The sequence below is a fragment of the Dermochelys coriacea genome, chromosome 17 (assembly GCF_009764565.3).
Source record: "Dermochelys coriacea isolate rDerCor1 chromosome 17, rDerCor1.pri.v4, whole genome shotgun sequence".
In the NCBI taxonomy this organism is placed as follows: Eukaryota; Metazoa; Chordata; order Testudines; family Dermochelyidae; genus Dermochelys; species Dermochelys coriacea.
Genome location: NC_050084.1, coordinates 4,617,391 through 4,637,436, shown reverse-complemented (window position 1 = coordinate 4,637,436; position 20,046 = coordinate 4,617,391). Strand labels below are relative to the sequence as shown.

The 20,046-nt window shown below is 49.7% G+C and overlaps 1 protein-coding gene across 1 annotated transcript in view; it reads right to left on the bottom strand.

The window, feature by feature from the left end:
• Positions 1-271: 271 nt before the first annotated feature.
• The window catches only part of RPH3AL (rabphilin 3A like (without C2 domains)), a 125,627-nt gene continuing 105,852 nt past the window's right edge, over positions 272-20,046 (bottom strand). Inside the window, exon 9 of the mRNA XM_043499355.1 lies at positions 272-554. Coding sequence (XP_043355290.1) covers positions 547-554 — 8 coding nt within the window. The 3' untranslated portion in view covers positions 272-546. The remainder of the gene's footprint in view (positions 555-20,046) is intronic.

The following is a 20,046-nucleotide window of genomic DNA, read 5'->3' as shown; positions in this document are numbered from 1 at the left end:
GACCAGGGCTTGAGAACCTCTCAGCTGGAGGATTTTAGCCAGTGGTGAGAAATTCTCTACCCTGCCCTAAAGTCATGCTCCAGTTATCCTACCTCCAGGTTCAGTGAGTCACCCTCAGAAGCGATGCTGGCTGGGCACTGAGCCCATTCCATTTCCGATTAGATCTACAATATATTTAGATCTATTATCTTGTGTCAGCCACAGTGAGTCAACATGGTATAATATCCATTCAGACTCAGGAGCCACACCCCACCCCCAGAACTTTCCATACCTGTTACTAACCCAGGGAGAGCTGAACCTTTGGGGCGTTTTGTAGCCTGGGTACCAGTCACGGATGTACGGGCTCATTTGCAGGGGTGTGTTGGTTGATAAGATCATCCACCAGTGGCACCTCTCCAGGAGCAGCAAGGAGAATGAGCCACAGTTGTTTGCCACACGGTTAGCGGAGATCAGTGTTTTCATGACTAGCCTGGGGTCGACGTGCCAATCACATGCATCATCCTTAGTCTGAAGATTGTGCAATTCCTGCACATGGCGTGGGGACCATCAGGAGCCTACAAGGAAGAAGAGTTCATTTCTCAGTGTCTGAGCTGAGAGGAGAGAGCAGAAGCTGCACATATCCCTGGCCCTCTGACAGCTGCCTGGTGACATGCTGTCTGCAGAACTACAGCCCTGCCGTTTTTCACACAGTCCTGTTGTCAATGTGACTAGCCCAGCATGGCACATGCCAGCCTCCCGGACTACACACCCAGCCAGAACCACTTGTTCGGAAGCGGAGAAGGCAGCTCAGGTCTTGTTATGTCACCGGCCAGGATGGTCTGCTACAAACCATCAGCCCCAGCAGCATATCGCCTCTCCAGTGCGGATCTGGCAGCGCCTTCCCTGTTTTCTCCAGCTGGATGGCGACTGGCCTGTATGTTGGGATGGCTGGGTGCAATTTTAGAAGCTTGAACCTTTGCCCAGCCAGGCCAACATACAGGCCATTAACCAGACAGAGTGGGACGCTGTCAGTTAGAGCCTTGAGACCCATCCTGAACCGGACGGGATCCAACTACAAGTGTCGCATTCAGGCCAGGTTGGATCTGAAAAGAGCCTGACCCACGCAGGCTGAGATGGTCTCTGAGCACCTCCTACCCAGGGGGTCAATCCAGTTGCAGCAGTTGCATGTACTGCTTCTGCTGGCCATCCCCCCTTTGCTGCACTATCTCAAAACAACAAAGGAGAAGGCCGACAGAGATGGGCAATAGGCATGGGGAGCGAGAAGCCCCCACCAGGCTGAGCCACAAGGATGAGACAGCAGCACTGACAGGTTCTAGGGGACGTGTCCGGTTCACGTTGAGTCTGAAGATGACTTGACACTCTTGGGTTGGGTTCGGGTCAGCTAGGCTCTGCTTGCTTTCGGGTCTGGGCTAGGCTTCAAAATTAGGCCTGAGCAGACATCTAGTGTCAGTATCCTAAATTGCCCCGGACCAGCCCTCTGCGTGCCAGGATAAAAGGGACATTACACATCTCTTTACTCCCCTTCAGTCATTTAATTGTTGGGGGCACAATCTTGCCTGCCTTGCCCACCTACAGTATCACCATTCAAGTCAAACTACTCCAAGGCAGAGCCTCCCCCAGGGATTTCACTTGGGGTTAGCTCAGACCTATCCATCACTACTCAGCCTGAGTAAGGGCAGAACCTAATCAGTAGTCTTGGAAGCGCCTTCCCCTTGTTTCCCTTGATGGGATACACAAAGAACACGCAGGGTTGGCGGGTCTCTGATTGCCCAGCTCAAGCTAGCTCAGCGTGGCTCAGAGATGTTCCATTCTGTCAGTTCACCTGACAAAGCCAGTGCTGACGCTCCTAGAGGTGCCAGTCCCCATGTGCAGCATAGCGACCTGTAGGATGAAACCCACTGTGCACGGGAGCAGTGCAAGGCTCAAGTGCCCCTTCATTCCCAACACAAGTATTTAGGTGGCACAAAGGCCTCTGTGCAGGGGTGAATTTCGCTCACCAGTGAGCGCAGCCATTGGATGAGACACCATCCAAAGCGCCCAATCTGGCAGGTTTAAGCAAGCAAAACTCCCACTGAGTTCAGTGGGAATGAGGTGGGCATATATAGGCTAGTGGGGAAGGCCCTGATTGCTAAGCAGGGGAGGCCCTGATTGCTTTCTCCCCTCCCCACTTACACAGCACTACAGCATCTGGCCGCATCTGTTCCAAGACTGAGCGGCGTTCACGTGGAGGCAGCCAAATCCAGGGACATTTTCATTCTCCTTTTCCCCACCTCCTCTGCTGAGAGCTTGGAAATTTCCCCAATGATTCCTGCCTTTCCTCATCAGGAATTATTGCTAAGGAAATACAGGCTGAGCTAGGGCTGATTAATCTCCCTGTCATTCCACACTTACCATCCCTTTTTACAGCTGCAAAGTCCTGAGTGGTTTTAATTCCCAGCTCAGCCGTAGCAGGACTAAATAGGTAAAGCTGCTCTCCTATTAGGGCATGGCTAGTAATGGTGAATGTGCTTTTCACAAGCACTTGTAAATGCCACTGCCTGGGCCACTACTGTTAAGCTGGAGGGTCATGATCTCCATCATAGTTTTTCCACCGGGAATCCAAACAGGCATTCTGCAGGGCCCCTCGTGCTTCTTCAAAGCCAGGCAAGGTCTCAGGCCCTGATTCAGCCAGGGCTGCAAGAAAAGCTGTGGATGGAGCGGAGATGGAGGGACATGGCTCATTTGTAGCAATGATGAAGTGGGGTGGGAAAGAGATGGCTCAAGTAGGAGTGGACAGAACTTTACTAGGAACAATTATGCCGGGGGCGGGAGTGGGAAAGATGACTCAGTTAGGAACAATTACTCCAGGGTGGACAGAGTTAATCTACGAGTGGTTTCTTTGCATGGGGATGATGGCCCAAAAGAACAGCTTGTTATTCTGCTATGTGCAAGATAATACTCAACTAAGGAGCAGTTACCTGCTGGATCTGATGGTCCCAAGAGGAGCTGTTACACAGGGAGGGCCAAAGAACAAACCTTTGTTAGGAGTAGAACAGAAGTAAGCAATTTAAGGCAATCCCAGTTGCAGGACAGTGCGTTGTGCCCTAAATTGGTGGGCTTTAGCACTGCGTAGCACCTTAAGGTGCTAGGGACTGGAGAGTCCATAAAGCCTTATGCTGTTAGATCATTTCACTCCTGGGCTTTGTGGACTAGTGCACCAGCTGTTAGTGCTAAAGTCACTATTGTAGCAGCCAAGCCCCTCACTGTTCCAATAGGGAATGGAAGTACAGAGAGATTAAATGACTTGCCCAAGGACACAAACAATTTGTGGTACATCAGGGAATTTAACCCAGGCCTCAAGTCCCAGGTAGTACCCTAACCACACGACCATCCTTCCTGCGTTCAGGGAATCCCTGGACATGAAAGGGTTAACCTTGATAGCTGCTTGTGGGTCTCACTCACACTGTGGGCTAGGGTGGGCTAAGCTGCACAGTGTTATTGTAACTCTGCTCAGGGAGATGGCAATCTGAAAGGTCCTAGATTGCAAAGGTGACACAGCAGGGTGGGGGTCATTGCTCTTCGCTCCTGTTGGTGTCCACATGTGCAGCCCTCCATCCCCTGCACCCACTGTCAGAACAGAGATTTACAGGGGAAGGGAACTGGGCTGGCAAAGTAAACCAATGCTCCAGCTGCCACCTGGCTGCTATTAACACAACAGGGCACACCTGCCTTGCTGCCAGTGAACCAGATAGCTCAGGGGCAGAACAGGGAATTCAGTTGCCCAGTGAGTTCAAGAGGAGGTGAATGAGAATGCAAGTCACCTGGTGGCTGTGTCTAAACAGGCTCTTAGAGACCTTAGTATCTATGAATCTATGAACAAGCGGCAGGTGGAGATATTAGAGAATAAGCTATTTCCAGAGGCTGTGGCTGCTGCTCTGCTAAGCAAGGAGCTTAGCATAACAACCACCATGATGCATTTTCTATTACAAAAAAAAAAAAAAGTAGCAAGTTCTTCTCCTTTATTATTTGTGAGCCAGAGCAGGCCCAAACCCACCTAGAGCTGGGGTAAGTTCTGATTCAGATCCCATCCTCACAGGTGGTTAGTACGTTTGTGGACCTGAAAGCTGGTGGAATGAGCTCGGGGTGGGCACAAAATCCTACAAAACACATGCAGCACCAAAAGCAGCAATGGAAACTCCCATTGAGTTGCCAAGCCTGGAGGTTACACGGATACAGAGAGGGTATTTAGGCAAGTCCATGCAGATGTGAGCACCCGCCTCTGGAATACGGATGCCCTGGGTAGGTAGGGGCACCCCTCACCACAGGGCAACCCTATTTATTACTGGTATTGGCAGGCAGCATTGCAACAGAGCTGTGGGCTTGGTTTCCTTCACTGCTTGGTTTGGTGCTAGTGTTCACTCAAGGGGGGAAAAAAAATCCAACATGCACAACTCAAATAACCCTAAGAATCTGCAATAAATGGTTTTATTTTAAGCAAAACAAAAACGCTAATGGCTAGTTGGTGTGAGTCACTAATGAAAGACCAAACCTCAGGCTATGGCTTCACTTAAACCATTACAGTGACACAGCTGTGACGCTACAGCACTTCAGTGTAGAGACTACCTACGCTGACAGGGGGACGTGGATCACCTAAGCCCAAGAGGTGGTAGCTAGGTTTACAGAAGAATTCTTCTGTTGCCTTAGTGCTGTCTATGCCAGGGGTTAGGTTGGCATAGCCACATCTCCCAGGAGTGAGAATTTGTCACACCCCGAGAGATGCAGCTATGACAATGTAAGTTCCCAGCACAGAGCAGCTCTCAGTCTCAACAAAGGGAACTTTGTTCCCACTCAGACAGTTCTCTTTTACAGATAGACAATCAACCCTAGGACCTCATAGTGCATGGACTCCAGAAGAGCTAGCCTTAGAATCAGAGAAGATTAGGGTTGGAAGAGACTCAGGAGGTCATCTAATCCAACCCCCTGCTCAAAGCAGGACCAACACCAACTAAATCATCCCAAACAGGGCTTTGTCAAGCTGGGCCTTAAAAACCTTTAAGGATGGAGATTCCACCACCTCCCTGGGTAACCCATTCCAGCGCTTCACCATCCTCCTAGTGAAATAGTTTTCCCCCTGCCCCAAACCCAACCCAGACCTTCCCCACTGCAACTTGAGACCATTGCTTCTTGTTCTGTCATCTGCCACCACTGAGAACAGCCGAGTTCCATCCTCTTTGGAACTCCCCTTCAGGTAGTTGAAGGCTGCTATCAAATCCCCCCTCACTCTTCTCTTCTGCAGACTAAACGAGCTCCGTTCCTTCAGCCTCTCCTCATAAGTCAAGAGCCCCAGCCCCCTAATAGTTTTCATTGCCCTCCGCTGGACTCTCTCCAATTTGTCCACACCCTTTCTGTAGTAGAAGGCCCAAAACTGGATGCAATACTCCAGATGTGGCCTCACCAGTGCCGAATAGAGGAGAATAATCACTTCCCTCGATCGGCTGGCAATGCTCCTACTAATGCAGCCCAATATGCAGTTAGCCTTCTTGGCAACAAGAACATACTGTTGACTCATACCCAGCTTCTCATCCACTGTAATCCCCAGGTCCTTTTCTGCAGAACTACCGCTTAGCCAGTCGGTCCCTAGCCTGTAGCGGTGCATGGGATTCTTCCGTCCTAACTGCAAGACTCTGCACTTGTCCTCGTTGAGCCTCATCAGATTTATTTTAGCCCAATCCTCCAACTTGTCTAGGTCACTCTGGACCCTATCTGTACCCTATCCGTGTATCTACCTCTCCCCGCAGCTTAGTGTCATCCACGAATTTGCTCAGGGTGCAATCCATCCCATCATCCAGATCATTAATGAAGTGTTGAACAAAACTGGCCCCACGACAGACCCCTGGGGCACTCCACTTGATACTGGCTGCCAACTAGACATTGAGCCGTTGATCACTAACCGTTGAGCCCGATGATCTAGCCAGCTTTCTATCCACCTTATAGACTTGCTGGATAGAAGTCAGTGTTTGGTACTGTACGCACAGCAGGCTGAAGAATGAGAAAAGATAGTGCAGAATGGGGAAGAAAATTGGCAGCATATGACCTCCAAAAGAAGAAAGAGAAGAACCCATGTATCCCCAATGCAGACAGAGGTAAGAAACCGTTTTCAGGCTCTCAGCACAGGTACTATGGCGGAGAATGGTTTGGAAGAGTCATCTGAGGGAAGGGATCAGAAGGAGACACCATTGACCAGAAGGCTTTTGACCAAAAGCCACCATTGACCAAAAGCCCGTCCTAGGGATGGGGGTTCCACGACCACCACTCCCAAGTGTGCTGCTTGCCTGGAGCTAGAATTCAGGATGTGACGGAGCATCTGCCGATGCTCAAGACTGATCAAGCCCTCGGACCACTACCCCTTCCTACTTCTCGCCTTGCCCATGCCCACTGACACAATAGCTAGCATCAGGACACAGTAAGGGTGGAATAAACAAGGGCTCCTGTCTTTTTCAGCTGGTTACCATTGTCCTGCTCTGTTTAACTGCTGGAGACTGGTACTCTATGTCCAGGGTGGGCATCAGGCAGAACGACAGCATCCTTAAGCACAAGTGAAATGCAGTGCCACTGTAGCATCCACTGCTCCAGGCACGCCAATGGCGTAGATCCCCAGTGACTCCTGTGAGACTGAGCAGAATCCAGCCCACTGTGAAGGTTACTGCCCTGAAGCACAAGATCGGATTGCCCGGACACTCAACCATTTCCCTTACCCACATGTATGGAAAGCCACCAACACATCTATATCCAGCCCTTGTCGAGTCCAACAGAGTTCTGCTGTGCATGGTACAGACAGAGGCCCCAATCCTGGCTGGGGTACATAAGAGGGGAAACAGTGCCTGGGTACTCCTCCCCTCCACCATGTCTGGCTACTGGAGGAGACCGCCAGCAATTATGTAGGCTCCAGTAGGGACCTGGTCCATGGCTGACTGGGTAGGGGCTGTGGCTAACCCTACTGTTTTCCATCGCATAGCAGCTATGGGGCAGCAGTTGGATTGTGGGGGGCATGGCGCGCTGGAGGAGAGGTGCATTCCTGGAGACATTATGCCCAGTCCTGACCTCTGCTGGCATATTGCCTCCAGCTGTCCCTGGTGGAGCTTTACCCCTTCTGGTCTGGCTCACAACACCACCCATAGCAGGTCGGCACTTGCTTCACAATTGAAAATCAATCCAGCTACCTGCCATTCGCTGAAGGGCTCAAGTGGGTATCAGGAGTGACGTGGCAGGTCCAGGAGTTTCCACAAAACAAGGCACCTCTCTCTTCCAAATGGTGCTGCACAGACCCTCCCAACCCCACTCTTTATGGAAACTGCTGAACTCGGAGACCTTTTGCTATTAGGGAAACGTGACACATTGTCACACAATATGGCTCCAGTCACAATACTGCCCATAGGCTACTGGGTATCAAAGCTCGAGCAGTGATGGCCACTCCCTACTCAAACACAGTCATGGCTAGGCAGAGGGAACAGACATGCTCCCAGAGTTGGAGCAACCCTGCTTGGGTGTTTGTGCAGGGTAGGAAGAACCCTCCTCTCTTCTTATCTGTTCTGTGCACAGTGGCACTGAGAGCTAGTAAGGACACAAATCACAGCAGCGTAGCAGCATCTAGGCAAGCGGCCAGCTGGACTCCTGCTAAACTCTGCTATTCCCCTCTCCATTTGCCTGCTTCGGTCCCCTGGTGCCTCCTGCCTGCCGAGGGTCTGTTCTCTGGGCCAGGGACTGTCTCCTCCATTATTCACGTACACAGTGCCAGGCACAGAGAGGGGTTCCTAGGCCCTCCCATAGGATAAATCCGAACCAACCACTGAGCATTCAACTCTTCTATGCAGTGCTAACCCCCCGGTACCGCAGAAAAACACATTCTATCAAGCCATAAAGAAAAGCTAGACTGGAGGGTTCAGCACATTCCTCCGCGTGTTAAGTTCAACGTACAGTGCTATGTAAATTATCATCTGTGAATCCTAGCTCAAGGGAGCACTCAGGGAACTGACCAAAGCCCAGGAACTGGACAGAAGTGGTCTGATGATGGTGGAACAGAATGTGGGGTATGCTTTGGAGGGGGCTTGTACAACAGGAGGTTGCTGGGGAATGGAAACCTCCTGCCCTAATCCCCCAACCAAGGGAGATAGATACACATCTCCCTGTACTACATGACCCCTATTACATCACACCTGAGCACCTCCAGTTCGAATGCATTTATCCTCAACTGCCCTGGCAAGGGCTAGTTTCTCCATTTTACAGATGGGGAGCTGAGGCCCAGAGAGACTAAGTGACTCAGCTAAGGTCACCAGAGAAGCCTGGGGTGGAGCAGGGAATTGAACCAAGGTCTGCTGAGTCCCAGCCTACTGCTCTAACCTTCCTCTGCATCCATATCCACTTCACAGGGACATCTTCCATTGACTGAGTGGCCTTGGGAGCACAGGTCCTAGTGAACGCCTGAGAGCTGGGCTACTAAATCCCTTCAAAATCTCCCCAGCTTGCTTATCATTCTCACCACTAAGTACACTAAGGTACACAACAGCTACCAGGTGGGTTCAGCTCACGGGAAGCAATGGGCATGCTCCAGTGGTTCTCAGCCTTTTCACCTTTGAGGACCCCTACAAAATCTCAAATGGCCATGCAGACCCCTTTGGAAATCTTAGACATGACTCCCAGGGTCTGCGGACCACAGACTGAAAAATCACTGTCCCAGATGAAGCAGTTCCTGCACAAGCAGAGCTCCCAGAGCTGTGCATGTTCTCAGCGACGCTCCCAGCCACCCAAGCGAAGACATGCATAAAGCAGATCGGAACAGGTTCTGCTGCTTTCCAGCTGCAGGAAGATACCAGTCAGCACATTCCAAGTGGGAAAGGGCAGACGGCAGATCCTGGGTCTCAGCCACAGCTGTATGAACACAGCCTATTAAGTCCTGGGGCTGACAGGTGGACCCCGAAGTAAGCAAAGGAAGGTCATGCCTTAGGAGGAGGAAGGGGCTACAGGAAATATGTATGGGGGACAAAAATAAATGAACAAAAAAGGGACAGGGTGCAGGCCATAGGGTTAGTGACGGGACACCCAACACAGAACCCCAGACAACACCTGACACGCTGAGGAGTCCAAAGAATCCAGTCACTGCTCTGCAGACAAGGAGTGACTCCAGATTCACACCAGTGTAAGCAGAGATAAAAACCTATTCCCAGACTCAACATCTCAGAGGGTGGTCTGGAGGGCAAAGTGCGCTGAGGGGAAGCAGGAAGGCAGAAGAATTAGAAGAGCGTATCAGACGGGGAGGGCGAAGAACTCAGGCTGGGATGCTGTTTTCATCCTGTCAAGCTCATCAGGCCCTTTTGGCGAGACAAAACTCCCGGTTGGCTGCTCCCAGCTCGGATTAAAGCTGGATCCTGCAGGTCCTGAGGCAGTGAGCAAGACTCACCTTCAGTCAGGCATCAGTTTTCTAGCTCCATCTCCTCAATTATTAAGGACTCATGGTTGAGGAGAAAAGCTGGAAAATGGGACTCAAGAGCTCCCCAAAGGCTCAGAAGCCAGCAAGCAAAGAGAAGCCAACACAGATTTTTTTTTTAAATCTCATAGTTTTCTCAGTCTCATGATTTTGTGGGCCTGATTCCTCACACTTGGGTTGGGCCCAACTAATTTTTGGCCAGGCCAAACCTGAGTGACACTGCAACCTTGTGTGTTGAATTGCAGTGTCATGCACTCAGATTGGAGGGAACGGGGAAAGGAGCTCATGGGTCTGGGGTCAGAAGGCAAATCTATGCCCCACTTCCCCTCCCCCCCCTATTTTAAATGATGCTCCACACTCCCTGACTGAGGACATCATCCCACGGATGGGATCCCTGCCAGGGGACCAGGATTGGGCACAATAAAGCCCTGAAATCACATTGCAGTAATTCAGCGGCAGCATCAGATTTATGCTACCATAAAAATTAAGTGGGCTCCTTCTCCCCCTGACTCACAGTGTAACCTTAAGATAAAGCCGTTCCACTATTAAAATGGAACAATGGTAATAGAGTAGAAAGTCCTACAGCCCACCTGCAAAATTACAGGGCTAGGAGCATTTAACCAGCCACAGAGCAGCTGTCTGATTGACTAAATGTCCCTAAGTGCTTTTTAATAGAACACTGCACAGACCATTTGCAGAGCCCTTTGGCAGGCCAGGCCCTAATGATCGTGTCAGGTGTGCCCAGGAGGTTTGTACTCATTCTCCAGACATCTCCACTTATATAAATGGCCCATATTTTCTTAACACGTTATTCGCAAATGCAGACATAAAGACGGACAAAGGATCATGCCGAAGTCCCAACTATCTCCAGAGATTCAGACCAGGAAAATCTTTTGAGCCACTGAAAGCTTTGCTGCAAATTGTAGAGACTTGTTGCTAGCTCTTGGCCTGCATGACTCAGACGGCTATTTTGCTTTCTCCATGTTGCACTATCCCTATGCTTTAGGGATGCCCAAGATAAGCGGTAGAAGAGACTCATAAAAGGGAAGTTTGTCAGAATGTGCCTCTTCATCAGTGCAAACAAAAGATTTTTCCATTGACATCAAGTCAGAGCTCAAACCAGATAGTCTGACACCAGAGCATCTGTCCATCCAAGTAAACCGACATGTCCTTGATTCCTCTCCATCCCCACCCCTCCACCAGCACCTGTCTCCTGCACATTATGAAGTTTAGGGAAGTTAAAAAAAAAAAAAAAAAACACACACCACCACAAAGCATGCTGTAGAGACCAAGTCTGCCTAGGCAAGGATCAGAGTGGCTGACTCGGTCTTTCCCCACCTCTTAGACCTATGAAAAGCAGAGAGATTATTCTACATAATGGACACAAAGAACCCATATTTTCAGCTAGCCAATCTCAAGCCAGTCCAGTGACCATGTACCCAATTTTACAGATGCAAGCAGTTGGATGTGCAAGATCAACATCCAGATGGATGTGCAAGATCAACATCCAGACTCAACATCCCCCTCCCCCAAAACCTCACAGCACGAAGTATCAGCAGAGGGACAGGGAACAGGGCCTTATAGTAAAGGCATAAACATAGGAGTTAGGAGAGCTGCGTTCTTTTCCCATCTCGGTCACCGACTCCCTGAGTGACTTTAGAGCCATTCACTTATCCTGTTCCCAGTCAGTTAAATGGGGGAGAATAGTTACTTACCCCATAGGCGGATAGCATGGTAGTGGTTGGAAAGCGTGTTGAGGTCCTTGGACAGAGTGATTGAGAAGCACCATGAATCATTAGTGACTTATTTGTTCACTTATTTATATTTAATGTAACGAAGTATAAAACTATTCTGTAATAAATGCATTAGCTGCATTTCAGACCTTCAAATCAAAAGAAACAACAAAAAATAAGCACAGGATAAGTCAGAGAAATCCAACCTCAAGAGGGCGCTAGTGCCCAGAATTGTGCATAGGAGGGGAAGTGTTCATGAGATGGTCTCTCTGCGAAGATGTGGTCCAGGCTTCAGAAGGGTCTGTGAAGCCCTGTGGTATAGGAAGCCAGCCAGCTTTTGGTTTTTAAACTAGGAAATATTTCACACATAGCGACTAGACTGCTGCTTGGACGAACAACTGGCCTCTGTTCTTCTGAATGCCTGCTCTACTACTCAAACACAAGCTGCATTTGCCATTCAGAACAAACCGGAGCGTGAGAAATGGGGACAAACGCCCTGCACTATCTGGAGGACAGAAGGCGCTGATCCCATTTTGCTGAATTATTTTACAAATAAGAAAAGGGAAATGAAAGCATTGACAAAATATATTTGCAGATTAAAGTGCACACAGCGTGGCTGGCAAAATACAAGCATCTCTGCCAAAGTAATTAACCTTATGCAGATTTCTACAACAGCCGTTGTGACTAGCCAACACTAGGAGAACCTGCCTCCCTGGAGGCTCCATTCAGATACAGCTCCGGATTCCCCTGTGCCATCTCTTCTCTGCCACCCCAGCCCTTTCCTCTGACCTCTCCATCTATCTACATGGCAGCAATAGCAGAAGGGTCCCAGACTTTCTAACAGCAGGGTTTGAACTTGGGACCCACAGTGCTCTCTGCAGGAGCCTCTGGTGCAGAAGGATTCAGTCCGTAGCTGCTGCAGTGCTCTTCGATCTCTTACGAGGACAAAGAGCCCATTCTCTCCTTGTGTGGTTATGCAATCTTCCCCCACACTGGCCATCCAGTCCCATTTGTGAGGGTGAGAGAAAGGTAGCTCAGTACGCAGGTCCCATGGAGATAGTAACGGAGCCAAGGCAGTGCCATTGGAAAGAGGGCAACGCTTGTCCGTTGGGAATTGGACCTGAGACCCACTCGGTTTATTCCACACTAGAGATTATTGAAATACAGCAGCTTCACCCGCAATACCAGTAACCCCAGTGACCTCCAGAGGGTGCATGTAGCCTCTTTCTCTCCGCTGCCCCCTACTGTCATTTTAGGTGCATCTGCTGGGTTGCATGGGTTAGTCTGAACAGAGCAGCTCTGTCTGCCAGTCCCAGGCCTTTCTGGTGCTCTCATCCAACACTGACTGTTGCGTCTTCCCACTCTAGCCTTGGGCAGGCAGACCCTTCGCATAAGCCATGAATCTCTTCCAAGAGATCACATCCTCCCCCCCCCCTGCCATGCTCACTGGCTTTCAGTCTCCCACAGGCAGCACCCACATTCGGGGTTTGTTTTCCTTTTCGTCCTGCACTGCAGCTTTCAAAGGCAGAACACACCCAAATAAAAAACAAGCCTCGTAAATGCATCAGTCTTTCATTGCGCACAGAGGCATTGATCAGCAGCATTACTTGTAAGCCTGACAGCCATACAGATAGAGCATCTGATTCTGGCAGCATGCCACCTGGGGAGCATTCAGCACTAAGCCAGCCAGTTGGAGCCTTGATTTAGTGTTAAATAAACATATACAGTAGATTTTGCTTATTAATAATGCCTCAGATGTCAGCAAAAAGTTGCCATTATCCAGCAGTTGCTAATAAGTGGAAGGCAGGTTTGTGGGGCTGCAGTCAGGGAAGGAATCTCTGGGATGTGCCTTCCCTGGCTGCAGCCCCACATTTGCCTGCAGGCAGGGCAGCAGCAGGGAAAGGCTCTGGGGCCCACATGCCAGGGCTTTCTATGAGGAGCAGGGGCCCCGTGGGATTTGCACAGGACCTCTCCCTCAGCACATCCCAGTGCTTCCTCCCCTGGTTGCAGCCTGGAGAGGGCAGCTCTGGCCTCTGGGTTGCAGCCCCACTCTGCCCAGCCCACAGCCCCTGACCTGCTGTGCTGTCCCTGGGCTCAGGGAGGTTTGCAGAGCTGCATCCAGAGAAGGATGTCCCAGCACGTCCTTCCTTGGCTGCAGCCTCGCAAACCTGCCTGCAGCTAGGCCCTTCCTTCCAAAAAGTGGTGTTAAGAAGGGGCATGTCAGTTTCCAAATTCCATTCACATTAAAGTGGATGGGACGGGATTGATTCCTTGGCAAAATGTTGCTATTAACCTGAAGTTGTCAATATCTGGGTTGCTATTAAGCAGAATCTACTGTAATTAAGGTTGAATAATGAAGGCCCAAGGCATTTTCTGGGGTTTAATGACCAGCTGGCAGGGCTGCTGGCTGAAAGTGAAGCTGAAAGTCATTAAAGCCTATGGCTATTAATACGCCAGGATGTGGATGGACCAAGGTCAGTAATGCACATTAGAAATGGAGGCCAAGCACAGATAGGGATTTCTATTTCCAGCAGTGGAAACTGCAGCAGAGTTTGGTGGATATATTTGCCCGGGGGAGTAAAGTAGCCGTGATGGGTGTCTTGTGGCAGTGTTGAGGAGGGATCTGCAAATGGATCAAAGAGGGTATAGCATAAGATGAGTTTATAACAGCACACTGCACTTAGCCAAGAGTGCTAATCACTTTGCTCCTTCTGGGAGGTAGGCAAGTTCGTTATCAAACCCATTTTTCACACGGAGAAACTGAGGCACACAGAGAGAGAAAAAAATGACTTAACCTTTAGGTCACACAGGGAAATCAATGGCAGAGCCAGGAACAGAACCTCGGGATCAGAGGGAAGGGATGGAACGGGATGTTGTTGCATGGACTCCTTGGCCCATTTGTTGAATGGCTCCCTCTAATGTATTAACTACATTGTGTGTAAGTTACCTGGTCTGTGTGGGTTAAATGGCATGATGGTTCTGCATGGGAGCATGTGAAAGGAAATGATGCAATATTTAGCAGTTAAAGCTGAATGGGTGGGAGTCAAGATTGCAGGATTCCTCGCCCTCCAACCCTTTTGCTATCACTTCCCATCTTAGCAAAACAGCTACCCAGGGTTCATAGCCATGCAAGAGAGTGTGCAGCTCTGCCTTCTCCATTGCTCCGTAGCTGGTAAAACACGGGGGAGGGGGGGAGGGGAGAGAGAGACTGTTTGTAAGAACACACAAATTATCTTCACTGGTCTTATTACACTTCAATGGCAAGCCAACAAAAAAAGGCATCATTCAGGCTGTACCAGTGTAGCACTGTTGTTGTTTCTCTTTATAAAACACTCATCATTCCAACCCTGCAGCCTCAAGCAGGGACAGATTGGGAGTAGCGATCAGATGAATATCATCATGCAACTGCCTGCAGAATAATAAACCATTGCAACGGTACGACGATTGGTAAGTGAGAGACAGAGCCTCAAGCTTACTAGTTCAAATCCAGCTTTGGACAATTGTTTGGTGACCCACGTGTATTATTTATATTGTAGTAGTGCCTGAAAGCCTCAGCCAGTGCCCACATAGCGCTAGGTGCTGTACAAAACAGTACAGGACCATCCCTGCCTCATCTAATGACTTGGGTAATTCTCAGCTTGCTTCCTAAAGGAGGAAAGCTCTCATTAAAAAAAACCAAACATGTAGACAGACACCACTATAATTGTCCAAGAGGAGAAGGCAGACTAAACACCCCTCCTAGTCTTTGAAGAGATGCCATCAAAACAGGGCTGAGGCATTATGTTCTGTGTTTATACAGTGCCTAGCCCAGTGTTGGTCCATGACTGGGGATGCTTGGTGCAGCAGTAATACCATAGGTGGAGCAGTGTGTGTCATTGCCCAGGCTGTCCTTGGGTAGGGTTGCCACCTCTCTACTTGGGGGTCCAGTTACCAGCAAGACCCTGCCCCTGTCCTGCCTCTTTCCCCAAGGCCCCGCCTCCATTGCTCACTCCTCCCCCCTCGTTGGATCCTGTCCATCTCCCACCCACCCTAGCTAAGCTCCCTCTGCTCTGGGGCTGGGATGGGAGCTGCTGCAGCCTGACAAAGAACCCTCTGAGCAGGAGCTCGCATGGGTTAATGACCAGGCACCTCCTGCCTCCCACAGTAACCAGACTTTTGGTGTCCGGCCAGTACATCTGACTGGACACTGCCTGGTCCCCTTTTAAACTGGACTTTCTGGTCAAAAACCAGGCACCTGGCAATCCTAAATGGTACACAGACACGGAAGTCAAATCCTGGATGGGTGGCAACTCTATATCGTGCCGTGGAGAGCAAATAGTCCCTTCTTGATGGCCCAGGATCCCAGATTCTGAAAACTGCAGCAGGAGCAATCACCATCCCCAGACTAGCCTGAGCCAGCCAGCTGCTCCCACATAAAGAAGTGACATCAAAAAAGCTCAAGCTTCAGCAGCTTACTTTTCATGCCACCCATGACCAGACAACCCTGCAGTAGTGAGGAATAAGGGAAATTGCCAACGTGGTGGGGATCCAATCGAAATAGAAGCCATTTGGGGTCAAAATCTAGGCCTAAGCAAGTTTCCTATTTAGTATCTTTTACGCCAAGGCTCCCCGGTGATGTGAATCATGCAGATCCCTCACAGGCGGAGTTAGAAAGATGGATACTCTTCATTTGCACTTTTTAGCTTATTTTCCTTCCCCCAAGGCACTGCTATAATGGCTGTTTCATGACTGCTTGGCAGCACACCATTCTGGGCGAGACTAGCTGCCTGAAAGCGATCTGGAAATGACACTTGGTTCCCTTGCTGCCCTCAGGAGCATTTAAACCAGGGCCCGAATGCAAGCGGACTTTCCAGAACCTGCCCCTGAGAAGATTCCATCTTGTGGATATGAGAGAGAACGCAGAGATGGCAAAGCAATGGGCTTGTCCATTAGCGTATGCAGCTAGTGTCCCTTTGCCTTGCTATCTCGCACTGGGGGTGGGGGTGGAAAGGTGGTGGTACTCTTCCATGCTTCACCCACAATATTAGCTCCATCCCCTTGAAATGCTGAAGTGAGATGGTAGATTGTGCCAAGGTTCAAAGGTTCTGCAGGGCCACCCACGCACGGTGTTTGAATGCACACTCAGGCTCTGCTGGGCTCCAGGATGCAGCTCCCCGTCTATGGGGCACACACGTCCCATTGGGAAAGGTGGTTTCAATTCTCCCTCACTAGAGCTTAGATGGGCCCTGCTGGGCTTCATAAGCTTGGCTCCTTGACCAGGAGAACACAAAGTAAATGGTGGGATTCCACTCTCTCTATGGTCCAACAGCTGCCTAAATCCTGTACATTAGCCTGGATTCTGGAGGGTAAAGACAAGTGTGTTTAGAGACGTGGCACAGGGACTACCCAACAGTGTCACAGTTTGCTTGTGCAATGCTAGTAAAGTCATTACAAAGCAAGGCAGCACCTTGGGGCGGGCACCAGCCACGGAGCAGCTAATTCTCATCCTTCCTCCCCAGCTTCCAGTTTAATCAGCAAGAATCTCAGTGTCTAGAAGGCAGTTCCGAGAGCAGCCCCTGCTGGGAAACAACGCTGCTCTGATGGGAAGTGGGAGGCCGCTGATGATTAAAAGGAATTTCATCTGGCAACAGGACTGGGCTAATTACACTGAACTATCCCAATAAGTAACAGTCAACTGAGTCTTGAGAGCACAAAACCTCGTATCTCCCTTCCTCCCCCATCCCCTTCACTAAAAACAGCTCTAATGAGGATGTAATTAATAGAAAGAAAGTCTCAAACACAACATAATAGCTATTTACACTGATTAACCTTAACAAACATCTTGGAGCCCTGAAGGGAGAGACACCCCACACCCCAACAGAGCAAAAGCTACAGGGCAACATGAAAGCACATTGAGTTAGCGCAGCCTCTCACCTGCAGGCCACCGGTTCAAAGGGAGCCCCCAGGCCAGCAGTGACTGAACCGTGTTACCACAGAGGGCTGTTTTGTGGTCTACAAGACAAGCCTGGCAGGTCTCAATCCAGTTCGTGGTCATCACATGTAGCCACATCCCAGATCCACTGCTACAAGTGGCACCAGCTAGATGCCTTTTGGAAGTGTCATCAGGGAGGCCAATGGATTCTCCTCCCCCCCTCCCCATGGCCCTTAACAGTGATCCCTCCAGGTGAGGGGCTGCAGCACTTGGACGGGAGCAGGAGCAGCTTGCACCACTGCTGCCCCTCCTTTTCTGGGGAAAAGATCCTGAACCTTCTCTCTGGAGTCAGAGTGGCAGCAGTATTAAACCAGCGTGAGCAGAGAATCAGGCCTCAAGCATGGCTTCCTTCTCCTGGACCATCAATCTGGCACCTTTCACCAGCGTGAGGTGGCGTTCAGCCGTCATGAAAGGAGGGGATCATGGGTGAAGGTAGAAAACTAGCAGGCCGGCCTGGTAACATGTGATGCTAGAGATTTGACTTGGGTGGATATGGTGCTTTAACCTGCAATTCCTAGGCAGACTCTCCAGCCCAGGCTGATGCAAACTGATGGCTCTCATTATAATTCCACCCTACAAACCACAGACACAGATTTTTGTCTTTAAACCTTGCAGCTAATATTAAGCAGCCATCCTGATCTTGGGCTGTCTCTGTGTCTCAGGGAACGTTCTGGCTATAAGGCTTTTAGTGTTAGAATATTTACAACACATTCCTCCCCTGGGGCAACTAGACTCCAGCAAAAATGATGGAGCTGGAGAGCTGGGGCGGGGGCATCTGACTGTCAGGGTTAGCAGGTGCTAAAAGCAGAGATCATACATGGGCAGCTAGGAGAATCTACACCGAGCTTAGCAATGGTTAGGCCTCCGCCCAGCACCCAAGACTTGCAGATGCAGAACTGTTTTCATAAGAGCATCAATATTTTATTTTCCCAAATCAGATGTTAAAGTGTCTGAAAGGCAGAGGAGAATGACAGCTCTTTGCAGACCATTTCACCAGGTGACTCGCCTGTTTTTCATAGGCCATTGCTATTTAATAGGCAAGCTTAAAGTACAGGTTTGGTTATATTTTTTGCAAGAGGTAGAAAGATCAGACCCACATGCACAGATTTTCCAGCCTCTCAAGGTCAGGGTGAAAGAATTCTCTTCCCAAGTAGCTTCTGATTTTGTACAGCCCATTTCTACCCATGCAGTTATTTGCTAATGCAGGTGAACAAGCCCAATGTTTTGCACACACAGATCAGGCAAGCTGGCTGCCTGACTGCATAATTTGAGCATCCACAACTCTCTGTAGTTTGTAGCAGCTGGAGATGCAGCCAGTGGACCAGCTGAGATACAACTGAAGGGAGTTTTAAACTATACCACCGCTCCCAACAGGAGTTGCACGTTTACAAGTGAAGGCAGCAGTCAGCTCTAGGAATCCTGAAGCCAAGAAAAGGTCACATCCTATAGTCCAATGGTACTGAGCTATTGTTTGGGGGTAGCTAATTAATATTATGCACTATCCAATGATCTTGATCTCCCAGCTCTTTACAAACACTGATTAAGTCTCAAACACTCTGGCAAGATGGGTACCAACATTTCACATATGGAGAAGCTGCAGCACAGAGAAATCAAGTGACTCTCCCCAGGTCAAACAGCAAGTCAGTGGCAGAATGAGGAATAGTATGCAGGAGTTCTGCCTGTCAGACCTACGCTGTAACCCTGAGACCAACATGCTCTCTTAAATCCATGTTTGTAGGGGGCTTCAGAGATTCAAGATCAGGAAGTCTGAGCAGAATCTTTCAGCAGGTCTAGGAAGCTCCCTGTTGACAGGTTTTCTTCTTTTAGGGTCTGGATTGAAAGGCTTTGCTTTAATGGCAAAGTCAAATGGCAAACAAATTCTGCAATGTAAAATGGCTGCTATGGCACCAGCTTCTTCCATCTCAGTTATGGGTGGGATTTTTAGCACTGGCCACACCACTGAGAATAAAAGGCAGGAGCAGAGGAGGACAGGCTGGGCACTGACAGCCCCTCTGATCTTGCTTGTGTGTATGGAAGGGGCAGGCTGCTTTCTGAAGGGATCTGCAATAATGGTTCTCTCGATGTGCAAGAGACTAGTAGGAATACAAAAGAAAACGTCACTGCCATTCAGCCACAGGGAATCAGTCTGATCAGAGCCTCGGGCTAGAGCCCTGGGAAATCCATGTTTGTACAGCTCTGATGCAGGCCTTTTGGAGGTGAGCAGTGTGTTGGCACCTTGACAAAGCTGTACAGTGCATCCTTTGGGAGGAAGGCAGTTAGAAAATATTGCTATGAAAAGGGATCGTGGTCTGGAGGCCTGGATATCCACCCAACTGAGTGCAGAACCCCCCACTTCTCTGAGGACATTAGCCTGTGAGACAGAGGGTTCAGGCTAGTTTGGGACTCTGTAGGCACCTCTAGAATTAGATCTCTGCAGACCTAGCTATCAGAGGTGCTTATCGCCCCCCACCCCCAACCACTGTAATATCTGAGCATTTCACCGTTTTTGATGTACTTATTCTCACAACATCCCTGTGAGGAACAGAAGCACTGCATTACCCCCATTTACAGAATGAGGCACAGAGACTAAGTGACTCACCCAAGATCACACAGGAAGTCTGTTGCAGAGCAGGGAATAGAACCTGGGTCCCAGGCTAGTGCCCTAAACCCTGGACCATCCTTCTGCCAGCCACACCCACTGCAGTATCGAAGCGCTCACTTATAAAACTGTAAAACGCCTTGAGGGAAGATGTAGGCTGGATACAAGAGCCTCTGCTCAGCTGACATCATCAGCTAGCACCAACCACACTTTCCACAGCCACAAACCTAAGGTCTGCGTTTTGAAGGCAATTGAACAGAATCTGCCCCATGGCTGGGAGGAT